The sequence below is a fragment of the Bos taurus genome, chromosome 5, assembly GCF_002263795.3.
Source record: "Bos taurus isolate L1 Dominette 01449 registration number 42190680 breed Hereford chromosome 5, ARS-UCD2.0, whole genome shotgun sequence".
NCBI classification, from domain to species: Eukaryota; Metazoa; Chordata; class Mammalia; order Artiodactyla; family Bovidae; genus Bos; species Bos taurus.
This window is the reverse complement of record NC_037332.1, coordinates 78,209,598-78,236,109: the sequence shown is the minus strand read 5'-3', so window position 1 is coordinate 78,236,109 and position 26,512 is coordinate 78,209,598. Positions and strand designations below refer to the sequence as shown.

Genomic DNA, 26,512 nt, shown 5'->3' with positions numbered 1-26,512 from the left:
TTCCAGTGGTCATGTACAGATGTGAGAGTTGGACTGTGAAGAAGGCTGAGCACCAAAGAATTGATGCTTTTGAACTGTGGTGTTGGAGAAGACTCTTGAGAGTCCCTTGGACTGCAAGGAGAACCAACCAGTCCATTCTAAAGGAGATCAGTCCTGGGTGTTCATTGGAAGAACTGACACTAAAGCTGAAACTCCAGTACTTTGGCCACCTCATGCGAAGAGTTGACTCATTGGAAAAGACTCTGATGCTGGGCAGGATTTGGGGGGCAGGAGGAGAAGGGGACGACAGAGGATGAGATGGCTGGATGGCATCACTGACTCGATGGACATGAGTCTAGGTGAACTCCGGGAGTTGGTGATGGACAGGGAGGCCTGGCGTGCTGCAATTCATGGGGTTGCAAAGAGTCAGACATGACTGAGTGACTGAACTGAACTGAACTGATGGTAGAAAAAATTTACAATGGTGCAGTGCTGACAGGAAAGAGTGAAGAGTAGAGACGATCTGGGTAGTTGAAAAACTTCAGCTTTTTTCTCTTTAAGAACCTAATGATAAAAAGCATTGTATAGGAACCCCTGTATTATTATCAGATCACCCAATTTTATGACTGACAGTTATATATAAGGGAAAGTTGAGGTCTATAAAGTTAAGTTATTCAGTGTTTTGGAGAGAAGAGAGTTCTAGAAAAACATCTACTTCTGCTTTATTGATTATGCCAAAGCCTTTTACTGTGTGGATCATCACAAACTGGAAAATTCTTAAAGAGATGGGAATACCAGACCACCTGACCTGCCTCTTGAGAAATTTGTATGCAGGTCAGGAAGCAACAGTTAGAACTGGACATCGAACAGCAGACTGGTTCCAAATAGGAAAAGGAGTACGTCAAGGCTGTATATTGTCATCCTGTATATTTAACTTATATGCAGAGTACATCATGAGAAATGCTGGGCTGGATGAAGCACAAGCTGGAATCAAGACTTTTGGGAGAAATATCAGTAACCTCAGATATGCAGATGACACCACCCTTATGGCAGAAAGCGAAGAACTAAAGAGCTTCTTGATGAAAGTGAAAGAGGAGAGTGAAAAAGTTGGCTTAAAGCTCAACATTCAGAAAACGAAGATCATGGCATCTGGTCCCATCACTTCATGGCAAATAGATGGGGAAACAGTGGAAACAGTGGCTGACTTTATTTTTTTGGGCTCCAAAATCACTGCAGATGGTGATTGCAGCCATAAAACTAAAAGACGCTTACTCCTTGGAAGGAAAGTTATGACCAACCTAGATGGCATATTAAAAAGCAGAGACATTACTTTGTCAACAAAGGTCCATCTAGTCAAGGTTATGGTTTTTCCTGTGGTCATGTATGGATGTGAGAGTTGGACTATAAAGAAAGCTGAGCGCTGAAGAATTGATGCTTTTGAACTGTGGTATTGGAGACGACTCTTCAGAGTCTCTTAGACTGCAAGCAGATCCAACCAATCCATCCCAAAGAAAATCAGTTATGACTATTCATTGGAAGGACTGATGTTGAAGCTGAAATTCCAATACTTTGGCCACCTTATGCAAAGAACTTATTCATTGGAAAAGACCGTGATGCTGGGAAAGATTGAGGGCAGAAGGAGAAGGGGACAACAGAGGATGAGATGGTTGGATCGCATCACCAACTCAATGGACATGAGTTTGAGTCAAGTCCAGGAGTCAGTGATGGACAGGGAGGCCTGGCGTGCTGCAGTCTATGGGATTGCAATGAGTTGGGACACGACTGAGCGACTGAACTCAACTGAACTGAGGAGACCAATGTTGACTTAAAAAAAATGCATAATGTGAGAGTTATGAGATAAATTTTATTTGGGGGCAAAATGAGGACTGCAGCCCAGGAGACACTACCTCAGAGAAACTGCTCCAAAGATGTAGCGGGAAAGGTCAGGATATATGTGATTTTGGGGAAGGGACAGTATATGCAATCAAGCACACATTTTCCCAGAAAGTTGCCTCAAGCCTCGTGAAGCTTTCTGCTGGTCACAAGAAACAATAGTCTCCATGAAAGATTTTAGTGCTTTTCTACAGATGAGGAGATACAAGAATTGGGTGTATAAAATCAGCTCCTGAAAATATCTAACTATCTGAAGACCTGATGTACGTTTCCCCCTCCCCACCAGCACAGAATGCCTCATTTCTCCACCCTGAACTCCTTTCAGCGGGAGTTGAAGGTCAGCAGCTACAGCAGCACAAGATTGAATCCTTGTAGAGGTAGATGGTAGGCTCCCACAGCAAGTGCCTATGTGTGGCTGACACAGAGGATTGGTGCTCATTTCACTTCTTCTTGAGATTTTTGTTTAATATTAGCACCATTATTAAAAACTCTGTCACAAGGAGCAAGTACTGTTTCAGTTTCTCACTTTCCTATTTGGAGAAAGCAGGGATTAAAACACACACACACACACACACACACAAATTATCCTGTGTTAAAAAAATTTGACAAATGCTTGTTTGGGGAGCAAAACTTTGTAGCCATCCCAAAGTGTCGGGCATCAGGATTGTTTCAAGCTGAAAACAATCAAGGCCCAAAAGACTCAAGAAGAAACTTTGCCCTTTCCCCTTACTGCCTAAAGGAAGTATAGATAAGTCCTCCTACCCCTATCAGAGATTATCTGCAAAGAATGTGGGCTAGGTATGGCGGGGGAAACTCAGTGAGGGGCCTAGAGTTCAGAGAACCTTTATGTTCCATTGTCTCTGCATGGCCCAACAAATACTTGTCTACCAAGCATTTGCTTTTTTATCTCCATGTGAATTGCCTTCATCTCTTTTGAAGTTCCAAACCCCTACCCCTGCATGTCCTCTTTAGCTGCTGAAGATGTTTCAGACACTTTGGCTAGTTACTCAGTTCTCTTGGGTCTCTCCCATGTATGTAAGTTCGGATTTTCTCCTCTTTACCTGCCTCCTGTCAATTTAATTCTTAGATAAGCCAGAAGAATCTAAAAGGGTAGAGGAAGATTTCTAACTCCTTGACACTCGGATAAAAAAAGTTTCTTAGCATAGTATTTCTTAGAGCCTTTGAAAAATGAATATTCATTATAGTGATATATTTTCTAAACTTTTTGAACATATAAACATATTTTATGTTGCATACCTTGAGCAAGGGATTGTGTGGCAGAACAAGAAAAAAGATCTGACCACAAGGTCGCAGTAGCATACAAGGAGATTTATTTGGGCAGCGCTTTGCTAGGTTTGCAGGGAAGGGGGTTCCCATACAACAGAACTTCCAAAGGAGTGTGTGTATGAGTCTCGAAAAGGAAGTAAGGTAAGGGAACTCCCAGGAGACTGAGGAGGGAGGTTATTTGTCATCCCTTTCTAGGCCACATTAGAGTTGGTAAATTCAGTGTTTGAGTCATTATATGGATAGGAAAAGTGTGGGATTAAGCTTTCCTAGTGTCTATAGTCAGGGGCTTCCCCGGTGGTGTAGCAGTAAAGAATCTGCCTACAATTCAGGAGAACTGGGTTTGATCCCTGGGTCAAGAAGATCTCCTGGAGAAGGAAACAGCAACTCACTCCAGTAATCTATATCCAGTATCATATAATCATACCAGATAGGCATTTCTCTTTAATTTACCAGCTGATAATATATCTTTGGTTTCCAGTGATCTCAGTAATTATATAATTTATCTCAAAACTGTCTTTTTGCTTTAAAAATCAGACTAATCACTGCAACATATTTTCAATTCATATTCATTAGTCATTTCTATATTAATACAGGCACATTTAAGCATTTTAATATTGGTCTTGTACTCAAATTTTCAGTTTTTGGTTGTACCTTCTAAATATTTCATTACCTATAAGGTCTTTGATAATTGTTTTAAGCAGTTTGCCTAGGAGAAGCTTTTCTGGTTGACTGTGTATAGTCTGTTTTCACTTCTATTAAAAGTAGAGACAAAATGCCAAATTAACTATTTCCAAATTGTAACCAGAAAGATGATCAAGGTAAAGTTAACAAAAGTTGAGTTTATAATGTGTTAGGTAGTCAAGCTGATCTGAGACAAATATAACAGAACATTAAACCAGAATTATTCCAGTAAGGTTCTAGGGGACACTGTGGCTGCATGGGCCAGAGGTATCAGCTACTTTCTCATTCCAAAATGAGATACCAGACCACTTGTACATGACATAAATGCTTGGCTGAAAACTGATTTTGGAATCTTTGGTGCCTTATCCATTCAAAGATATAAAAGTGTAAAAATGGGAAGTGATGGAAAATTGGAAATTAAAGAAAGGATTTCTTTGAAGACAGTTGTGATTTGAGTTCTAGAAAGAGGGCTGCAGGTGCTTGCTCTTCCCTTCAAGCCTAGTGAGAGAGGGCTCCAAGGGGATCAGTTGGAGAATCTGATATGTCCCTTGGAGCTTGGGGAACACAATACACATCACAAACAGTACACATCAGACCTAAGAAAACTAAAAAGCAGGCTCTGTTAAGAGTCCATGTGGCCAAAGAGAGGACTGAAGCGGGGAAATATCTGCACTCTCACCATCTAAAGTATTGTGTTCCCTGTGGACAGACGTGGGCTAGCATGGGTTGCCTTGTATTTTGCTCATGAAAGGCAACCTAGATGGTCAAGGCAACCTCAACAGAAAGAAAATGAAGGTACGTGGCTAAAGGAATGAGGGCAGAGGAAGAAAATGCTTGCTACTAGCCAGGAGACACATTTGCTTGAATCAAGAGAACTGTAGATAGGAGATATACGCAGTGAGGAGGGGAGTGGCAGAAAGTGGACTCTGAGAAGCTCAACAGTGTCCCGCTTTTGTGAGAGTATGGATCAGGATCGGCTCACCCACTGAGCCCATGGTGCTGCCACTAGATCACAGCGGTAGTGCTCAAGGAAGACTTTTCTTTCCCTTACCTGCCCTCCTGCTCATCGCAGTCCGACCCTGCACTAACACTGCTGAGATCAGAAACCATGGTGGGTGAGTTAGGAAAGGAAGAGGAGAATCAGGAGGGAAAACAGGGAAACGAACAATGTTCCCTTAACACAGCAGCCTTTCCACCTACAGCAAACCTGAGCTAACTGGAGGAGTGAAAAGCTTTATTTGAACTCGTTTGGAGTATTACATGATAATGATAAGAAAAGTCAGTGGCACATGTTTGAGATTTTCACTTGGGTTTGGGAAAAATTAACTCCTGTAGAGCAAATTTGTAATTAATATAGTGAGAGGAAAATGGAGTCACTTTATGAATACCACTTTCTTGTTCAGTGTATTGATTAAACATACACATACCTCACTGAGTAGATTTACACACTTTTAGTTGGTATTCTGAAAAGACCTATTACCAAAAATGGCTGCAATTACATTTCACATATTGTGGACTCTTCCACCTTACAATAATGGCCTTCTTGTTAAAATATAATTTTCTGCTTTGTTTGATGATTAGAGAGCCTCTGCCTGCCTTCTCACAACCCTCAGAATACTGTTCAGATTAACTGATTCCCTGTACTCAGTCACATGAATTTTTCTGATTCTAAATTCTTTTCTTAAAATTATGATTATTAATTTTTAATAGGTAAAATCATTCACATGGTACAAAATTCAAAAGGACAAAAGGATATATGGTGAAGGCTTTTTCCCACTCTTGTCTCTCCACAACCTTCCCCAGAGGTACCCACTGGTAATAGTTTCCAACTAAAGTTTTGGCGTTAGTGTTCTGAAAAATGTCTACCTAAAATAAGATTTTAGTCTTCATTACAGATGTCTTTGATAACCAAATATAACCCATTACAGGCTTAGTTTAGATTGGCAGTTCAAACAGAAAAAGTGGAAGTTGTCAAAAGGACAGTAACTATTAAACTATAATTAGGAAAATAAGCTGGAAGGGCAGGGCATTAAGTACTGACTTATAAATGAGAACTAGGAAAAAAAAAATGAGAACTAGGTTATATTGTGGTAGGGGACCCATGTGTAGGAATAATGTGAAAGAGGTGTTATGGCTCTTATACAAGCCAAAGGCTGTGACTAATTAAGTGAAGTACACATCAGCCAAATGATTCTGAATCTCAATGGCTACATCTTGGTGTGATTACAGTTAACAGGTCATTTAGCATATTTGATAGATGTAATATTATAAACGACTACACAAAGCATCATGTTTAATATCATGACCACTACTACTGCCACCATCGTCCTTATCATCACAGTTAGCATTTATTGGGCCTTGGCCATCACCACCATCACCATCACCATCATCATCATGATTAACATTTCCTGAGCCCTCAGTATGTGCTAGGCACCAAAAAATGTGTTGTTGGATCAAGTTTATAAGGTAGGTACTGTCATTATACTCACCTTCAGATGAGGAAACTGAATAATGAAATGGGTTAAGTAATTTACTCAAGGTTACACAGTTATTAAAAGATGAAACCAAGATTTGAACCCAAGCAGCCTCATACTTACCCTGGTGGATCAGATGGTATAAAGAATCTGCCTGCAATGCAGGGCACCTGGGTTCAATCCCTGGGTTGGGAAGATCCCCTGAAGAAGGAAGGGCTTCCCTGGTGGCTCAGTAGTTAAGAATCCACCTGCAATGCACGGACTTCAGGAGACATGGGTTCGATCCCTGGGTTGGGAAGATCCCCTGGGGGAGGACATGGCAACCCACTCCAGTATTCTGGCCTGGAGAATCCAAATGGGCAGAGGACCCTGACAAGCTACAGTCCATAGCGTTGCAAAGAGTCAGCTACAACTGAAGCAACTTAGCACACACACACACCTGGAGAAGGGAATGGCAACCCACTCCAGTATTCTTGAGAATTCCACAGACAGAGGAGCCTGGCGGGCTACAGTCCATGGGGTCGCAAAGAGTCAGATATGATTGCTCAACTAACACACACACACACAGCCTTATACTAACCTGTTATTAGAGGGCATCCATGGAAGAGTAATATACATATCTGAGGACAGCAAGTAAGGACAGCTTCTACAGCCTCGTCAGTCAGATTCACACAATGCCCCATATGAATCTCCTGTTTAAAAATAAAGAAAGTATAATCAAAAGAAAAGACGGGACAATAAGAACAGTGTGAAATGCTTGGGAAATACTGTACTCTGATAACAAAACCCCCAATACCTACTTGCAAGAGAAACTCTATAGGAAGGACCAGTGAAAGACTATAGTAATTTGGAAGGTATAGCAGCTTTAAAAGTTAAATGCCCAACCACTTTATAAGGCAATTTGGCAGTATCAGTATCCTCCAGAAGCCAGCAATTAATTCCAACTGCTATATAGACACCCACTATATAGAGAGAAATGCTTGTACATGTGTGTAAGGAAACAACTTATAAATGTGTCAACTGAAATACTACTTGTAATAGTAAATAAATGGAGATTGGGTAAGTAAATGGTGGTTCATTAATATATTGTAATAAGATAAAACAGTTACAAACAAAAATATTTACTTGTATTAATAGACATAAATCTTAAACATAATGTTAGTTCAGACACTTTAGAAAACAGTGTTGTAGCATTTTATAAAGCTAAACATGTGCTTACTGTATGACACAGCAATTCCATTCTAGTTATTACCCCCCAAAATGAAACCATATGTCTACATAAAGACGTATGCAAATGTCCACAGCAGTATTTATAATAGTCTAAAATTGGAACAACCTGAAAGGTGAATATATGAGCAAGCTGTGTTATACCCAGACTATGGAATACTACTCAGCCAAAAAAGGGGATGAAATATTAACATGTTTAACAACATGGATGAATATCAAAAATATTATGTCAAATGAAAGAAGTAAAGAAAACAGTAAAAAAACAAAAGATGATATACTGCATGATTTCATTCATATAATATATTATAGAAAGAGCAAAACTATATTGATAAATGAGTGATTGCTTGGGGGGAGGCCACAGCAGAGCATTGACTGAAAAGAGATGAGAGAAAACCTCTTGGGGTGATGGAAATATTCTATACTTAATTGTAGTGGTTATAAGATTGTAAAACAATTACTAACATTCATCAAATTGTACACTTAAAATAGGTGAATTTTATTGTATGTAAATAAAACTCCAATAAAGCTTGAAAAAAATTTTAAAACATGATTTTGAATAAAAAAATCAAATTGTAAAACAACACATATGATATGAAACTATTATGCACTATTTAAAAACACATGACTCATTTGAAAAGACCCTGATGCTGGAAAAGATTGAAGGCAGGAGGAGAAGGGGATGAGATGGTTGGATGGCATCACCGACTCAATGGACATGAGTTTAACTCCGGGAGTTGGTGATGGACAGGGAGGCCTAGCGTGCTGCAGTCCATGGGGTCGCAAAAAGTCAGACATGACTGAGTGACTGAACTGAACTGAAAAACACATAATATAATATCTTGTTTATGAACATATCACAATGAAGGCAGTCGAGAAGGGGAAGACAGAGAATGAGATGGTTGGATGGTATCACAGACTCAATGGACACGAGTTTGAGTAAACTCCAGGAGTTAGTGATGACAGGGAGGCCTGGCATGCTGCAGTCCATGGGGTCGCAAAGAGCTGGACACGACTGGGTGACTGAACTGATCACAAATGATGAAGCACAAGCTGAAATCAAGATTGCCGGGAGAAATATCAATAACCTCAGATATGCAGATGACACCACCTTTAGGGCAGAAAACAAAGAGGAACTAAAAAGCCTCATGATGAAGGTAAAAGAGGAGAGTTAAAAAGCTGGCTTAAAACTCAACATTCAAAAAAGAAGATCATGGCATCTGGCTCCATCACTTCATGGCAAGTAGATGGGGAAACAATGGAAAAAGTGAGAGACTTTATTTTCTTGGGCTCCCAAATCACTGCAGATGGTGACTGTAGCCACAAAATTAAAGGACACTTGCTCTTTGGAAGAAAAACTATGCCGAAACAGTATATTAAAGACCAGATACATCACTTTGCCAACAAAGGTCTGTATAGTCAAAGCTATGGTTTTTCCAGGAGTCACGTATGGATGTGAGAGTTGGAGCATAAAGAAGGCTGAATGCCAAAGAATTGATGCTTTTGAACTATGGTGTTAGAGAAGACTCTTGAGAGTCCCTTGGACTGCAAGGAGATCAAACCAGTTGATTCTAAAAGTAATCAGTCCTGAATATTCATTAGAAGGACTGATGTTGAAGCTGAAGCTCCAATAGTTTGGCCACCAGATGTGACGAGATGACTCGTTCTAGGTAAGACCCTGATGCTGGGAAAGATTGAGGGCAGGAGGAGAAGGGGACAATAGAGGATGAGATGGTTGGATGGCATCACTGACTCAATGGACATGAGTTTGATCAAGCTCTGGGAGATGGTGAAGGACAGGGAAGCCTGGCATGCTGCAGTCCATGGGACTGCAGAGTCAGACATAACCGAGTGACTGAACAACAACAGTCACAGATATACACACACATACGTAGAAAGACAGATGAAATAGTCAAACATGGAAGGAAAGATACACAGGCATCTTCAGAAGAGCAGTTACCTCTGACGGAAGAAGGGGAATAAATGAGGGGAGGGAGCTTTAGATATCACATTTAATAATTAAAAAAAAAATAACTCGCTGGAATAAATGCAGGCAATGTTAAAATTCACATTGTGGTTGGCTCAAAGGTCTCTGTTATAAAGATTTCTATACATTTTCATATATTTGAAATATTTTCTATCTTTTGTTTAATGTTCTAATTTGAAATACTTTCTCATTGCTAGTGAGAATGTACAAGGGTACAGTTGCTATGGAAACAGTATGGCAGTTCCTCAAAAAATTATATATAGAATTAGGATATTATCTAGCTATTTCACTTCTAGGGATATACGCCAAAGAACTGCATGCAGGGATGTAAATAGATGTCTATACAGCTATGTTCATAGTAGAGATATTCACAGAAGGCAAAAGGTAGAACCATATCAGTGGATGAATGGTTTTTAAAAATGTCACTATAATGGTAAATTCATAAAGACAGAAGATAGAACAGAGGTTGTCAGAGGTTGGGGGAAAGGATAATGGGGAGTTATGGTTTAAAGGGTAAAGAGTTTCTATTTGGGATGAGGAAAACATTCTGGAGATAGTTAATGGTGATGGCTGCACAATGATGTGAATGTACTTAAATCCACTGAATTATACCCTAAAAATGGTTAAAATAGTAAATTTTATGTATATTTGCCAACATCAAAAACTTTTTAACAATTCTGAAAGTAAGATTCAGCTAATAATTGATATGTATACTTATGGTAGTAGTTTTTCTTTTCTATTGAAAAGTTGGTATTATGTTGGGGTATATATTATTATAATTAATCATGTCTTAAAGGAAACTTGAATATATTGAAAATTCTTGAACACTGAGGAGAAAGCATCATATTCTACATGGAAAAGGCATCCTATGATATGAATTGGCAAGGTGACAGACAATGAACCCTTTCATGGATCACAGCCTTGTTGTGGGGCAGGGGCTTGCATAACTCATTGAATCTATGAGCCATGCCATGCAGGGCCAACCAAGACAGACGGGTCATACTGAAGAGTTCTGACAAAACATACTGAAGAGTTCTGACAAAATGTGGTCCACAGGAGGAGCGGTTGGCAACCCACTCCAATATTCTTGCCTGGAACCTGATGGACAGTATGAAAAGGCAAAAAGACATGACACCAGAAGATGAGCCCCGCCAGGTAGGAAGGTGTCCAATATGCTACTGGGGAAGAGTGGAGGGCAATTATGAATAGCTCCAGAAAGAATGAAGCAGCTGGGTCAAAGGGAGAACAACACTCACCTGTGGATGTATCTGGTGGTGAAAGTAAAGTCTGATGATGTAAAAAACAATGCTGCATAAGAACCTGGAATCATAAGGTCCATGAATCAAGGTAAACTAGATGTGGACAAGAAGGAGATGGCAAGAGTGAACATTGACATCTTAGGAATCAGTGAACTAAAATGGATGGGAATGGGCAAATTTAATTCAGATAACTATAATGTCTACTACTGTGGGCAAGACTTCCTTAGAAGAAGTGGAGTAGCTCTCACAGTCAATAAAAGAGTCCACAATGCAGTACCTGGGTGCATCCTCAAAAATGACAAAAAGATCCTGGTTCATTTCCAAGGCAAACCATTCAACATCAGAGTAAGCCAAGTCTATGCCCAAACACTGATGCTGAAGAAGCTGAAGCTGATCGATTTTATGAAGACCTACAACACCTTCTAGAACTAACACCAAAAAAAGATGTCCTTTTCATCCTTGGGGATTGGAATACAAAAGTAGATAAGTCAAGAGATTCCAGGAAAAACAGGCAAGTTTGGCCTTGGTGTACCAAATAAAGCAGGGCAAAGGTTAGCAGAGTTTTGTCAAGAGAACACACTGGTAATAGCAAACACCCTTTTCCAAAAACACAAGAGATGAGTCTACACATGGACATAACCAGATGGTCAATACCAAAGTCAGATTGATTATATTCTTTAAGCCGAGGATGGAGAAGCTCTATACCTAGAGCCAGAGCTGAGTGTGGCTCATATCGTGAGCTCCTTATTGCAAAATTCAGGCTTAAATTGAAGGAAATAGAGAAATCCACTAAGCCATTCAGGTATGACCTAAATAAAATCCCTTATGGTTATACAGTAGAGGTGATGAATAGATTCAAGAGATTAGATCTGATAGAGAGAGTGCCTCAAGAACTATGGACATTTATATGAGATTATTATTAAATGAGGTTTATAACACTGTACAGGAGGCAGTGACCAAAATCCATGCCAAAGAAAAAGAAATGCAAGAAGGCAAAGTGGTTATTTGAAGAAGCTTTACAAATAGCTGAGGATAGAAGAGAAACAAAAGGCAAGGGAGAAGGGGAAAGAAAGATACACGCACTGGATGCAGAGTTCCAGAGAATAGCAAAGAGAGATAAGAAAGCTTTCTTAAATGAACAATGCAAAGAAACAGAGGAAAACAATAGAATGAGAAAGACTAGAGATCTCTTCAAGAAAATGGGAGATATCAAGGGAACATTTCATGCAAGGATGGGCATGATAAAGGACAGAAATGGTAAGGACCTAACAGAAGCAGAAGGTATTAAGAAGAGGTGCAAAAATACACAGAACTATACAAGAAAGGCCTTAATGACCCAGATAATAATGATGGTGTGGTCACTCATCTAGTGTTGGACATCCTGGAGTGAGAAGTCAATGGGGCTTTAGGAAGCATATTACGAACAAAGCAAGTTGAAGTGATGGAATTCTAGCTGAGTTATTTCAAATTCTAAAAGATGATGCTGTGAAAGTGCTGCACTCAATATGCCAGCAAATTTGGAAAATTCAGTAGTGACCACAGGCCTGGAAAAGTTCAGTTTTCATTTCAATCCCACAGAAGGGCAATGCTAAAGAATATTCCAACTACCATACAATTGCACTCATTTCACATACTATCAAGGTAGTGTTCAAAATTCTTCAAGCTAGGCTTCAGCAGTATGTGAACAAAGAAACTTTAGATGTACAGGCTGGGTTTAGAAAAGGCAGTGGAACCAGAGATCAAATTGGCAACATTCTTTGGATCATGGAGAAAGCAAGGGAGTTCCAAAAAATATCTGCTTCTGCCTCATCAACTATGCTAAAGCCTTTGACTGTGTGGATCACAACAAACTGTGGAAAATTATTAAAGAGATGAGAGTAGCAGATTGCCTTACCTGTCTCCCAAGAAACCTATATGCAGGTCAGAAACAACAATTAGAAATGGACATGGAATAATGGGTTGGTTCAAAATTAGGAAAGGAGTACAATAAGGCTGTATATTGTCACCTTGCTTATTTTACTTATATGCAGAGTACATCATGCAAAGTGCCAGGCTGGATGAAGCACAAGCTGGAATACAAGACTGCTGGAGAAATATCAACAACCTCAGATATGTAGATGATACCACTCTAACGGCAGAAAATGAAGAGGAACTGAAGAGCCTCTTGATGAAGGTGAAAGAGGAGAGTGAAAAAGCTGCCTTGAAACTCAACATTCAAAAAACACAAGATCATGGCGTCTGGTGCCATCACTTAATGGCAAAAAGTGGAGGCAGTGACAGGAGGCAAAAAGTGGAAGAAGTGACAGGTTATATTTTCTTGGGCTCCAAAATCACTGTGAATGGTGACTGCACCCATGTAATGAAAAGATGCTTGCTGCTTGGAAGGAAAGTGATGACAAACCTAGATAGTGTATTAAAAAGCAGAGACTTCACTTTGCTGACAAAGATTCTTATAGTCAAAGCTATGGTTTTTCCAGTAGTCATGTATAGATGTGAGAGTTTTTTAAAAGGTCCTAAATTCACATTTGGAGAAGGCAATGGCACCCCACTCCAGTACTCTTGCCTGGAAAATCCCATGGACGGAGGAGCCTGGTAGGCTTCAGTCCGTGGGGTCACTAAGAGTCGGACATGACTGAGTGACTTCACTTTCACTTTTCACTTTCATGTGCTGGAGAAGGAAATGGCAACCCACTCCAGTGTTCTTGCCTGGAGAATCCCAGGGACAGAGGAGCCTGGTGGGCTGCCATTTATGGCAGCCTACATCTATGTGCGACTCTATGCCGTTGCACAGAGTTGGACATGACTGAAGCGACTTAGCAGCAGCAAATTCACATTGCTATGTTGTTTCCCATGAAGTTTATGTTGTGAATTTGAAATTTTTGCTAGGACCTGTATTTGCCAGAATTGAATATTTTCTTTTAAATGCCTTAATATACTTTAAATGAAACCTAAGCTGAACACTGTTCCTTCCATCTGTTGTTCTCATTGTATGTTATTGTTGTTCAGTCGCTAAGTCGTGTCCAACACTTTTCAACCCCATTCTGTAGCACCCCAGGCTTCTCTGACCTCACAAGAAAGGCTGAGTGCTGAAGAATTGATGCTTTCAAACTGTGTTGTTGGAGAAGACTCATGACAGTCCCTTGAACTGCAAGATCAAACCAGTCGTTCCTAGAGGAAATCAACCCTGAATATTCTTTGGAAGGACAAATGCTGAAGCTGAAGCTCCAATACTTTGGCCACCTGATATGAAGAGTTGACTCACTGCAAAAGACTCTGGTTCTGGGGAAGATTGAAGGCAAAAGGAGAAGGGGGTAGCAGAGGACAAGATGGTTAGATAGTATCACCAACCCAATGGACATGAATTTGAACAAACTGTAGGGGATGGTGGAGGACAGAGGAGCCTGCTGTGCTATGGTATGGGGTCACAAAGAGTGGGACACGACTTAAGAGACTGAAGAACAACAGTAGGCAATGACATAGAATTGATCCACTTGTGTTGTTTTAGGGACTTAATTATAGTAAAAGAAGAAAAGGTGATATGTCCCAACATATGATTATTTCCAATAGATAAAAGCTGTAAATAAGCTGAAGTACCAACATCAGAAAATCAATTAAGGAAAAGTGATACATAACATGGACAGATTTTGTTCTCTGATATGACAGTGCCTAGAACTTAGCAGATACCCAATAAATATTTGTTTAGTAAATGAATAATTCTTTCACAGCAAATTAAATTTTAACCATGAAGATTGTGGAAAACTATAAAATGACTGATATAAAGTTTAAAATATGACAACGTTTATTGAGGTACTACTGTGTGACTGGAACTGTAGTTAAACCTAGGTATAGAATGATGACTGAGTGAAGAACAAAATGATCCGCTCTCATTGAGAACTCAGACCAATAAAGATTTCAGAGTCAATACTGACATTCAATTAATGCTGTGTGTATGTGAAAGGTGCTCAGTCATGTCCAACTGTTTGCGACCCCATGGGCTGTAGACTGCCAGGCTCCTCTGTCCGTGGAATTCTCCAGGAAAGAATACTGGACTGGGTAGCCGTTTCCTTCGCCAGGGGATCTTCCCAACCCAGGGATCAAACCCAGGTCTCCCACATTGCAGGCAGATTCTTTACCATCTGAGCCACCAGGGAAGCCCATAAATGCTGTAACATATGTTTTTACTAAATGGCAATCTTTAGGAGAGGTTCTTAGACTTTTAATCAAATTTATTTTCAAATTATAAACTATTTAGCAACCTTGATATTTAACTTCCCAGAAAATCAAAGTGAAAGTCACTCAGTCATGTTCAACTCTTTGAGACCCCACGGACTATGCAGTCTATGGAATTCTCCAGGCCAGAATGCTGGAGTGGGTAACCTTTTCCTTCTCCAGGGGATCTTCCTAACCCAGGGATCGAACCCAGGTCTCCTGCATTGCAGGTGGATTCTTAACCAGCTGAGCCACAAGAGAAGCCCAAGAATACTGGAGTGGGTAGCCTATCGCTTCTCCAGTGGATATTCCTGATCCAGGAATTGAACCTAGGTCTCCTACATTGCAGGTGGATTCTTTACCAACTGAGCTATGAGGGAAGCCCCTAATTTCCGGGAACTGAACAAATTAAAAGCAATAGGTTAAAAATGGGGTATCTGAAAAATGTAGGTATATATATTACCCAAAAGAGAAGAATCAGTTAAAAAAAATGAAGATGTTTGCATTTCAATTTGTCAGAAATTGTGGTCACAAAGATGCAATGAGTCAAATGTTAAAATATGTTCCTTTGTTTAAGGAAGGAATTAAGTTCTAACAAATTTTAGAAAGATTTTCATTAAAATATTTTGATACTTACAGAAATAAGCTTTGGAAAACTGAAAAAATGACAAATTCAATAACATTACAATGACCAATGCACTGGTTATTGGATTTTTTCCTCAGTCTGCCTAGGTACTCTTTATTTTATAAAGCTGAAGTAAATGTGTAGGTATATTCCCTACCACTGCACAACAACTAATTTCCTGGTGGTTTTATTAGGACGTGATAAACTAGGTTAAATGTTTGAGAGCTTTGATAAAATTGATGGTGATTATAGGATAATGTAAAAATAAAATAATCTAATGAATATAAGGCAGTAGCATGGAGGATAGTATATTAAGTACTCAACAAATGTTTCTATTTAAAACAGTAAAAGTCTTGACAGTTTATTGCCCCATTTGGAATTTGGAACTTCATTTAAAAAAAAATAAATTTCTTAATGAAAAGATTCATTAAAATATATATGCTATTTTATATATACAAACACACATATATATACATATAAGCAGGATGAAGATATATAAACATCACACAAAAAATTCTTTGGGCAATAAATCAAGCAGAAATATTCTGGCAAAAACATGGCACCACCATTCTAATAGTGGTTACTAACATGTATAATTCATTTATGGGCTGCTTACTTCCAGAAAGGATTTGATGTGACTTTTTGTTGAAAAGCACAGCTTTTAATTAAGAGTAAAAACAAACTAAAACACTGTAAACTGGGAAAGGAAAAAAAATCAAAATCTTGGGACAAAAGACTTCTTAATATTTAGAAACAGGTTATAGCTGCCACATCTGTCATTGAATACAAAGGAGGAACACTAATTTAAGATCTTTTTAAACAGCTGCAAAATGTGGCTTCTGGGGGAGGAAAAACCTCTATCCGCTTATATTTGTCTTTGGAAGCCTTTAAATTAAACTGACAATAAGATTAACAAGAGGAAAGGCAAAATTTATTCACAAGCTCAAAGGTCGTGGTTCAAAGAAATGGCTAGAATTTAGTTTATATATCATCTTAATAGGGGAAGAGGAGGGGGAGAAAGGATACTTAACAGTCATACAAATGACTTTTAGGGAAGACAAAATGGACCTTTAGGAAAATAGATGGGAGTTATGATAATCTTGTGACAATGCCTGTTTAATGCAATTTCTCATCTGAAAATCTTTCTTAAAAAGAATTTGAGGCATTTTAATTATTTTAGAAGTGTCTGCTTTTAGGCAAAGAGTGGGGATGGGAGGCGGTTCAGACGAAGTCTTTTTCTTTAACCTCTGTTGTTTCTTAGACATCTTCAGCTCAAAATAATCTTTATGCCACAGTGGTATATTCTGGATGCCTTCATAGATTCAGAAAAAGATGATCAAGAGAGAATAAATATGATGTCAAGAAAAAGACACTGGCAAGAGCATAAGTAGTCCTGGTAAAAATATCAGTCAGACATGAAAATTCTAAAGGATGTCATTTTACATTGATAAATTTTCATTATCTTTATCCATAATAAGACTATCCTTAAATGTATTAGAAGTTAAACCTCTGGAAAATAAGAATATTTATTGGAAGTAAAATGGGTTTTTTATAGAGCATACTTCATCTCCTAACTTTACCAGTTTTTTTTCACTCTGGAATAAAGAGGCGGAAGGGAAAAAAGTCCTTGGAAATACCTAACTGAGAATAAGGCACTGGTTGTCTTCTAGGTTTAATAAAGAATTTCTGAGGATAATATAAATTCAATTATCATCATCTTTATAGATATTTTTAAATTACCTCTAACTTCTTGGCACAAGGTCCACTAACAAGCGCAACCACACCATGGTCAGATACCTAAGCAAAGGGAAAAAGAACACAGCACATAAATGGAGATGATGGAAGCATATTTTTCCAAAAATTATTATTTAGATATTGTTTTATTTCCTCCCATTTAGCAAACATGTGTTTTAGCCACCACATACCTTCTACCCTTACTTAAAACAATTGAGGGGAGGGTGCCAAATTATATTGCAATTATTTAACTATCAAAATATGAAGTTAATAATTTCAGCAACAACAAAAAAATTGTGTCTGATGAGTTATGGAAATATACTGGGCAAATAAATACATACAGTCTCTACATTTCAAGTTTTATTTCATTTACCTGAGTAGCTGAAAAATCAACACACTGCAAAAATGCGCAGTTTTCTCCTAATGCCTGCAAGGACACATCAGTAATACCTAAGCAGCCTCCTAAATCAATGATCTTTAACAGCCGGCAATTGAGTGCAAGAGCAAGGACTCCTTCATCAGTGAGATTGCAGCATCTTTTCAAAGAAGCTTCATGCAGGTAAGAACAAGATGAAGCCACAGCTTTTATTCCTGAGGGAAGATATAATTCCATATCAATGAGCTATAGATGTTTATCTATGAGAAATGTGACTGATTTTTATTTTAGTAATCACCAGTACTGATACATCCAATTAGCCTTTTCCAAAGCAGTTCATATGGGGAATATACTATTTTTCTAGTGATGCTGTCATTATTTAAAACTCTTTTAGAATGTTTCAAGAATTCTCTATACAATCTGTAGTATAGTCTTCAGAATAGCTGCAATTAATGACATGCCTTTTTATGATTAGATTTGCTTTTAAGAAATGACCAAATATCATTCAGAACCAAATTAGGTAATTAAATAGTAATGATTCTCCTTTTTGTTAAAAGTTTTAAAGTAATAAAGTTAATTTTCTTGTAGACTCTGAAAAAAAAAATCAAAAGTTAAATGCCACAAATGTCTTAAGTAATAGCTTTCATGCTTATCCTTAGAAATCATACCCATGTTTCTGTGTTTTCCCCTCCCTCTTTGATTCTACCCTTTCCTACCACCAAGCTCCTTCTCTGTTAGCCTGGACGAATCTTAAATTTTACCGAGGGTCAAGAAAAGAGAGGCCCTTAAATCCAATTAAACTGATGTAAAAGCACTTTGGTGACAGGTATGTGATGATGTGCCATATAAATAAAAAGAGTACTGAAGGAATCCTGGGCCCTTCAGCCATGGACAAACATTATAGCACTGTTAAAAGACACCTTTACGGGCAAAATACACAAAATGGAAGATGGTAAATTCGTGTGTAGGTCATTTTTATTGTTTACTATGTCTTAAGAAAGAACTCTTACTTTATTCATTAGTGTTCAGCATGAAAGTTCTTTTTAGAGAGTCAGTATTTGTGTAAACATTTTAAAACTTATGCTTCCTTGCAGTATTATGAATATCCTAACTTGCTAACCAAGCTAATTGTAAAATAGAGCCAACTACCTACAAAATTTTCCAGAAACCTAGGTAGCCAAATAACTCCCTCTTTCTTATATTGAAAAGAGTAAAAATTTTATATTTTTAAAAAATGGTAAAAATCCATTAATTCATGTAACAGTCACACTGATACATGCAGTCTGCCTGGTTATAAAACACTGTAACTGGACAAGGTCAGTACCAAACCCAGTTTCAGCTTCCTGCCACTCAGAAGGTCAAATCTCAAGAGACAAGTGTTGGTGGAAAACTTCAAGTTGCTTTAGTCAGGAAGGGGGCAAACTGGGGAGATGGTAGACTGACATCCTCAAGAGCATCTCCAAGTTGCCAGTTGGGAGATAAAGCTTCTAAAGCTTATGTGAGGGAGGGGGCTGCAAGGTACACAAGCAGTTCATACACAGTTCTCAGATTGGTTGGCATCAAGGTAAAGTTTCAAACATCACCAGTCTTCTGGTTTCAACTGGTCTGGGAGTTACATGCTTGCAGTCAGCAGTTTTCATCTGGTCTGCTTCCTGTGAAAACAACTTAGGAGTGTGTGTTAGACCTTTATATCTTTCAGAGAACTTGGTGATTTTGCTATGTGACTGGTTTATAGTCTAAATTGTTTCAGCTTCCCTGCCAATGTCCTTGAAGTTGGTATCTGGAATTAAGCAAGCAAGATTAGTTCTTTCTTAGTCAATTAGTCATTGTCTAAAACAGTTTTGAGGCATGCTTAGGTCAGCAGGAGTGGAAAATAAATGTTTCAAGTTTTGTGCAGCTCAAAATGGGGCAGTTCTGGCTACAAAACTATGTGTTATACAGGCTGATAGGAGAGAACCTAGTAAATATTTGCTTATGATTTAACTTTCTGTTGTAATATTACAACAAAAAAGTCTTAACAAAGTTATGAACTGGTCATTTCTTGTTTCACTATACTAGGCAAAATATTTAAAATATTTATCTAGCCATGTTTATTTTAAATATGTTTAAAATTTAAATAGTGACAATGTATTTCCTAACTTTCAGCACTGATTATAAGCAAGAATTCTAATTAGGATTCTCTAGCTTATTTTGAATATTTTTATTGATAAATATAGTTTCTATTTCTTTGACACCTTCATACTGTTCATGGGGTTCTTAGAACTGACTCATTGGAAAAGACCCTGATGCTGGGAAAGATTGAAGGCGGGAAGAGAAGGGGATGACAGAGGATGAGATGGTTGGACAGCATCACCAACTCAATGGACATGAGTTTGAGCAAGCTCTGGGAGTTGGTGATGGACAGAGAAGCCTGGCGTGCTGTAGTCCATGGGGTAGCAAAGAGCTGGACACAACTGAGCGACTGAACTGACTGACTGACATCTTCATACTTTTAATATCTTTTAATATCTTCATATCTTTTAATATATCTTCCCCCTTCTCTGCTCCAAAACTATGGTGAATAGTTTCTACCAATTCATTCAGTGTTAATAAACATACCTTTTGAAGTTATGGAAATTCTGTTTTCTTTTGAGGAATTTAAATTTAATTTCTTCAGTTTTCTGCAGTTACATAGGTGCAGGAGAGCAGTATCTGAAATATCACAGCTTCGTAGATCTAGAGTTTGGACTTCAGGATGTAAAATCTATAATATATACATTATTTTGAAAAATTAAAATTTCCTATAAACATAAATATTTATTCCATATTTAGTGTTTTGATGACCATAACAGAGAAATGGCTATAGCAAAGAATACAGAAATGCATTTGTGTGAAGACAGATACAAAAAGTAGAAAAAACCAAGTCTAATTCCAACTGAGGGTGCAGCTTATAGTGTCCCCAAAGTCTTGCTGGGACACAGAGCTCTACTGAGACAGCTGGTACAGAATAAGAACCCATTAGATATGGAAGCAGAACCAAGGTAGTGGGGTGCTTATCCTCTTCCAGTAGTTTCTGACTATCATGAGAGATTCTAGCTATGTGCCTCTTTGTTCAGCAGGTACAAGTCTTTAATCTCTGTAGGCAGTGAGTGATGATAGTTGCAAACCCATTTTACAATTAAGAGAACTGAGGTTCAGTGTCAGAAAGAGTGGCAAAGCTGGTATTTTTATTCAGGCCAGAAGCTTTACTATACATTCTCCCTTACAGAATTGTTAATTTTAGCTTAATTAGGGAAAGGGCTTCCTGGGAAGCTCAGTTGGTAAAGAATCTGCCTATAATGTGGGAGACCTGGGTTCAATTCCTGGATATGAAAGATCGCCTGGAGAAGGGCATGACAACCCACTCAGTATTCTTGCCTGGAGAATCCCACGGACAGAGGAGTCTAGTGGGCTACAGTCCATGGAGTCGCAAAGAGTCAGACACGACTGAGCAACTAACATATATATAGGGAAAGGGAGTAAGTATAAGTTAGATGGAGTGAGGTAGCCAGAAGAAGAATGAAAAGAGTTTAGAAGAATGATTTTTAACTGATTGTTATCCTTGAATGGATAAAAGCAATCTAGTAGGCTATGAACAACATTTTTTAATTGAAATAAGACATACTAGAATAAAATAGAAAATATCCAAGTGTACTATACACTGTACTTTTACACATAGGTATGGTTTGTGTCCTAGAGTCACAATGTAACATTCATATTTCTTCTTGTGGGTCTTTTTTTTTTTGCCATTTGTTTTTTCACTCTGCATTTTAATTTTTTCTAGATTTACTAAGGTATACTTAACCCAAAAGTTTAACATTTCTTGAAAATATGCAGTTCATGGATGTTGGTACCATGAAGACAAGGGGAATAACTGAAGGAACAGTGGGAGAAGATTTTTAATTTTTATTTTATTTGTTTTTTGGCTGCTCAGCACGTGGGATCTTAGTTCCCCAACCAGGAATGAAATCTGCACCCCCTGCATCGGAAGCGTTGAGTCTTAACCTCTGACCCCCAGGGAAGTCAATGGGAGATTATTTTAGAAGCTATTACACAGGACATTATGGTTATCTGGAGAAAAAAATAACTTTAGTATATTCTAAAATTACTCGTCCTAATATAAAACATTGTTCCAAAAATCTGAAACCATAGCTGACCAGTAAAATATAATAAGCTTGCTTTACAGTTATATATTTTCTTACCTCACTTATGTTTGAATCTGTTATCTGCCCCTGCACGCTCATAATTTTGATGAGTCTATCTTTTATGTTGGGTGGCAAAGGCTTAATGTCTGTGATATATCTAGAAATATTCTTCATGAAGCACCAAAGGCATCTGAAATACAAATACAATACAGTAAATTACACTATACAGGTATTGACTTCTAATATTTGTTTAATGCATTTGTTAGCACTTAGTTCGTAGAAAAAATGGGTGCACATTTTATATGAATATTTACAACTTAAGCTTGGTAAGATTCAAAAGCCTCAGTTATGAACAAGTTGCCCTTTTCCTCTACAACTTTTTCTCAGCATCCATCACTTACTAAAATGCATTCTGAATGACAAAGAATTTTTCTTAAGTCAGTCTCTCCAATTCCTAAGACATATAGTTACTACCAAGCTTTTAGTCACATACATTCCTAAGTAAACATTAAACTAGGGCCTATTAATTGACAAATTTTATGTGTTAATCCAACAAACTCGCCTTCACTATTTTTCTTAAAAATTGTACAGGTATAAGAACCAAGAAAGAACTGTAACCACAAAGATTCCACAAATAGTACAAATCACAGAGATAATAAACTTAGTGCCAGTATTATATATTACAGAGTTATCAAGGCAGGCAACAACCAAGACCCATACAACCAACATATTTCATATTGATATGTGGCCTGAAATCCCAACTATCTGAGATACTTGTATGTTAAATAAATACAAATCTTTCTTAGTTTCTGCCTACAAATACTTTCACATATACACACTTGAATTTTTTTAGTGCAGTCTTTTTCTTTTTCTTTTCTTCTTTTGGTTGCCTCTGCCTTTCTTTCTCCATTAGTTTAGTTCCTCATGCTATTCCTTGTATATTCTTATTTTTCCTGTGCTTGTACACACACACACATTCACTCACACATGTATCTATGTTCTCACACATACTTTTACAAGTTAGGGTGGGGGTGGGGAGAGATCACTGTTTCTTAGAATGGCATCAGTGTATACTCACTTTTCTACAAGCTCTTTCATTTAATAATAATTCTTTAAAGCATCAAGTATAGTTTTAATTCTCCTTTAGTGGCTAAATATTGTATTTCATAGTGTGGATGACTTAGTCATCCCCTATTGAGGAACATTCCACTGTTTCTAGGATATAACATATGTTGTCAGATTATTTTCTTCATATTTCCATCGGAAGTGTTGGAGAGTTCCTTTTCCTCTACATCGCTAAGCAACAGATGTTATTGTTCATTTTATTTATTTTTCCATTTATTTTCATTATGTCCATTTCCCAATCTCGTCCCCCAGCTCTAGGAAATCATTCTTATGTCTAATATGTATCCTTTTGTTGTATGTATCCTTTTAACATGATTGTTCTATGGATGTATTTCTAATTTATGCGTGTGGTATTTGTCATAGATTTGTTTAGTTTTTCACTGAGCACGATTTTTACCGTCTGCTTACTCTTAAATGTTGACAGATCTCATGGGTGAAAACTAGTATCTCATTACTAATTTAATTCTTATTTCTCTAATTTCTAGTAAATTTAACATCTTTTCATAAAGTTGCTGGCTATCTAGATAGTCTTTCCTCAAAATAATCTATTCATATCTTCTATCTATTTTGCTTTTTACTTAAATCTATGAGCTATTTTTGTGGTCAAATACATAACTAATTTTGTATGTGCTCTATAAATATTCAGAAAATGTATATTTTCTATCTGAGAGTTGTAATGTTCTCTTTCTGTGTTTTATATATGCGTGTCTAAATATCTCTCTCTGTGTATGTACATGTATGTGCATATAAATATATTATGTGTGTTAGTGTTAATCTCTCAGTCATGTCCAACACTTTGCAACCCCATGGACCGTAGCCTACCAGACTCTCATGTCCATGGGATTTTTCAGGCAAGAATACATTTCCTTCTCCAAGGGATCTTCCCAATCCATGGATTGAACCCAGGCCTCTAGCATTGCAGACAGGTTCTTTACCATCTGAGCCACTGTGTATGTGATTATTCATTGATTAGTATCTTTTAATTCTTCTATGTTCTTATTCTTTCTACTAAATCTGTAGAATTCTTAGTTTGCAATACTTGTATTTTTAAAAAAGTAGTTATTTATTTGGCTGTGCTGGGTCTTAGTTGCATCATGTGGGATCTTAGTTCCTTGACCAGGGATGGAAGCCATGCTGCTTGCAGTGAGAACGTGGAGTCTTAACCACTGGACCACAGGGAAGTCCCTTACCTCTCATTTTTTACTTAAAAACTCTCTTGTAATAGATTTTTGTAACTGTCAAGAGTCGTGCAGAATCTGAGAGTTGATCCTACTTACCAGTTTATGAGTTAGCTTTATTATCATTTTATGAATGCTGGCAGAAGAATGCTGGGTCAGTGAAAAATGACTTTATTACTCAGGATAAGAGCAGTAGCCAGGGATCTTCCCTGGTGGTCCAGTGGTTAAGAATCTGCCTGCCAATGCAGGGGACTGGGGTTCGAACCCTGGTCTAGGAATTAAGAACTGACATGCTGCTGAGCAACTTAACCCCATACTTCACAACCATGAGCCTGTGCATCCTAGAGCCTGTGCTCCATAACAAGAGAAGCCACAGCAATGAGCAGAGTAGCCCCTGGTCGCTGCTACTAGCCCATGGGCAGCAACAAAGACCCAGCTCAGTCAAAAATAAATAAATTAAAAAAAAGAAAAAGAGTAGTAGCTGGAGCTTCATGTTTGTGTTGGTTATCCATGTCCCAGGTCCGACAGTATAATGTAGGAAGGTCGGTCCAGATAGATGTTTACTCATGTAGTGGGTTGTACAAGACAGAAACACTGAGCTTGAGGGGGTTCACCATTTTTATAGCAACCAGAAGCAAGACTGCTCTTTTTGGAAGGAGAAAAATACTTCATCTCTCAAGGCTGTTTACTACAAATGCAACCTTGAGAAATGGCCTAGGTAATCAAGGCCCTGCATTCTTGGTATACCCAGCAAGAATGTGCAGGTCCATGGTATTGCCTCTTCCAACAATCCACCCCAGTAAGTTCTTGGCTTAATTCAAATATTCATGGAAGTATGCCACTCTTATCAGCTACTTTAATTTGACCAACAGAGGCTAAAACCTAACCTGTTCAATTTGTCTCTTAAAGCACTTAATTAAAGCTACTATCAATAGCCAACTCATTGGAAAAGACCCTGATCCAAGGAAATATTGAAAGCAAAGGAGAAAGGGGTGGCAGAGGATGAGGTAGTTAGATAGCATCACTGACTCAATGGACATGAAACTGAGCAAACTGTCGGAGACAGTGAAGGACAGAGGAGCCTGGTGTGCTACAGACCATAGGGTCACAAAGAGTTGGATATATGACTTAGTGAGTGAACAACTATCAATGTCGTGGTCTTTATAGACTGGGACCTGGGGACTGGAGATGACGAAAAGAGGGATGCAGGGGACCCAAGTCTCGAGTGAAACAAGGGTGCTTTATTTGTGGCAGAGTGTGCTTATATATCCCCATACAAGGAAGCTTTAGGCAGCAAAAATAAAGTTGAGCAAAAACAGAACCAGGTGAATAACAATCGTCACAGGGCCAAAAGACAATCCATATCTGAGTAATAGGGACATGACTGAATAGTTTACATTAAAGTAAAAGGTCACTGAAGGGAATCCATGTATGTGCTCTGCCTCATGACCTCAGACCTAAGAACTGTGTGCAGCTCTGTTCATTCCTGTTTTCCAGGAACTCATAAGGAACAGAGGGCCCTTGAGAAACAGCACACAAAGGAAGAAAACAACATGTTGGATTCCTTAAAGTTGAATGTCCCCTGACATATCAGTAGTACTCCAAGTAGCAGGATAAGGTCGACCTGCAGTAACGACCTCAAAAGTAAGGTCGTTTTGAGGGCTGGGCCTCAGATTCAGCTAACTGTGAAAAAGTGTGGAGTGGGGGAAGGGAACCAGTAGGTGTTCATTTCAACACACAGGATGTGGTCAAAGTCCAGTCTATCACCTCTTACGAAAGATACAAGGGAATTTAGGTGGTTATTTCAATGACTACATTTTTCTTTCTTAGGACTTTTAATTTTTTTTAATTTATCTGTTATTTTATCTATATTCATCTGTTAAGAATAACTGTTCCTTTGTTTTTGAACATTTCCAATATATTTGTTTTAAAATATCTTTCAAGTTATTCTACTGTCCGAAGTTAATAAAGTGTCAATTGTCCTATTTTCTGTTGAGTCTCTCTCATGCTATTTTGTTCTTTAGGTACTTTGTAAATTTTGACTGTTAACACTTCTTTGGCAGAAGTAGTTTTGCGTGAGAATCCTGTGTTCTTTGTGTTGTGAAAGCAAACCTCATGGTGAAAGTCTGAGTTTTCCTCCTCTTTAAGGACACTGTCTTTGTCTGGTTGAATTGCAATAACAAAATGCCATAGATTGGATAGATTTGCTAAACAAAAGAACTTTAATTTTCACAGTTCTGGATGCTAGAAGTCTAAGATCAAAGTGCCAGCATGGTTGAGTTAGGGCTCTCTTCCTGATCCACAGCTGGCACCTTCTC

The 26,512-nt window shown here is 38.2% G+C and overlaps 1 protein-coding gene across 6 annotated transcripts in view; it reads right to left on the bottom strand.

Moving 5' to 3' along the window:
- Positions 1-26,512, bottom strand: part of AMN1 (antagonist of mitotic exit network 1 homolog) — an 85,456-nt gene that overhangs the window by 25,506 nt on the left and 33,438 nt on the right. For 5 of the 6 annotated variants that reach the window (XM_005206834.5, XM_024991810.2, XM_005206836.5 and 2 more), the window contains 5 exons: positions 21,949-22,081; positions 20,327-20,471; positions 17,726-17,943; positions 17,359-17,415; positions 6,895-7,006 (listed from right to left, as the gene is read on the bottom strand). In XM_005206834.5, the coding sequence (XP_005206891.1) occupies positions 6,895-7,006; positions 17,359-17,415; positions 17,726-17,943; positions 20,327-20,471; positions 21,949-22,065 (649 nt within the window). In that variant the 5' untranslated portion in view covers positions 22,066-22,081. Of the gene's footprint in view, positions 1-6,894; positions 7,007-17,358; positions 17,416-17,725; positions 17,944-20,326; positions 20,472-21,948; positions 22,082-22,969; positions 23,121-26,512 lie in introns of those variants that run through there. The other variant, XM_024991809.2, reaches the window with a different exon arrangement.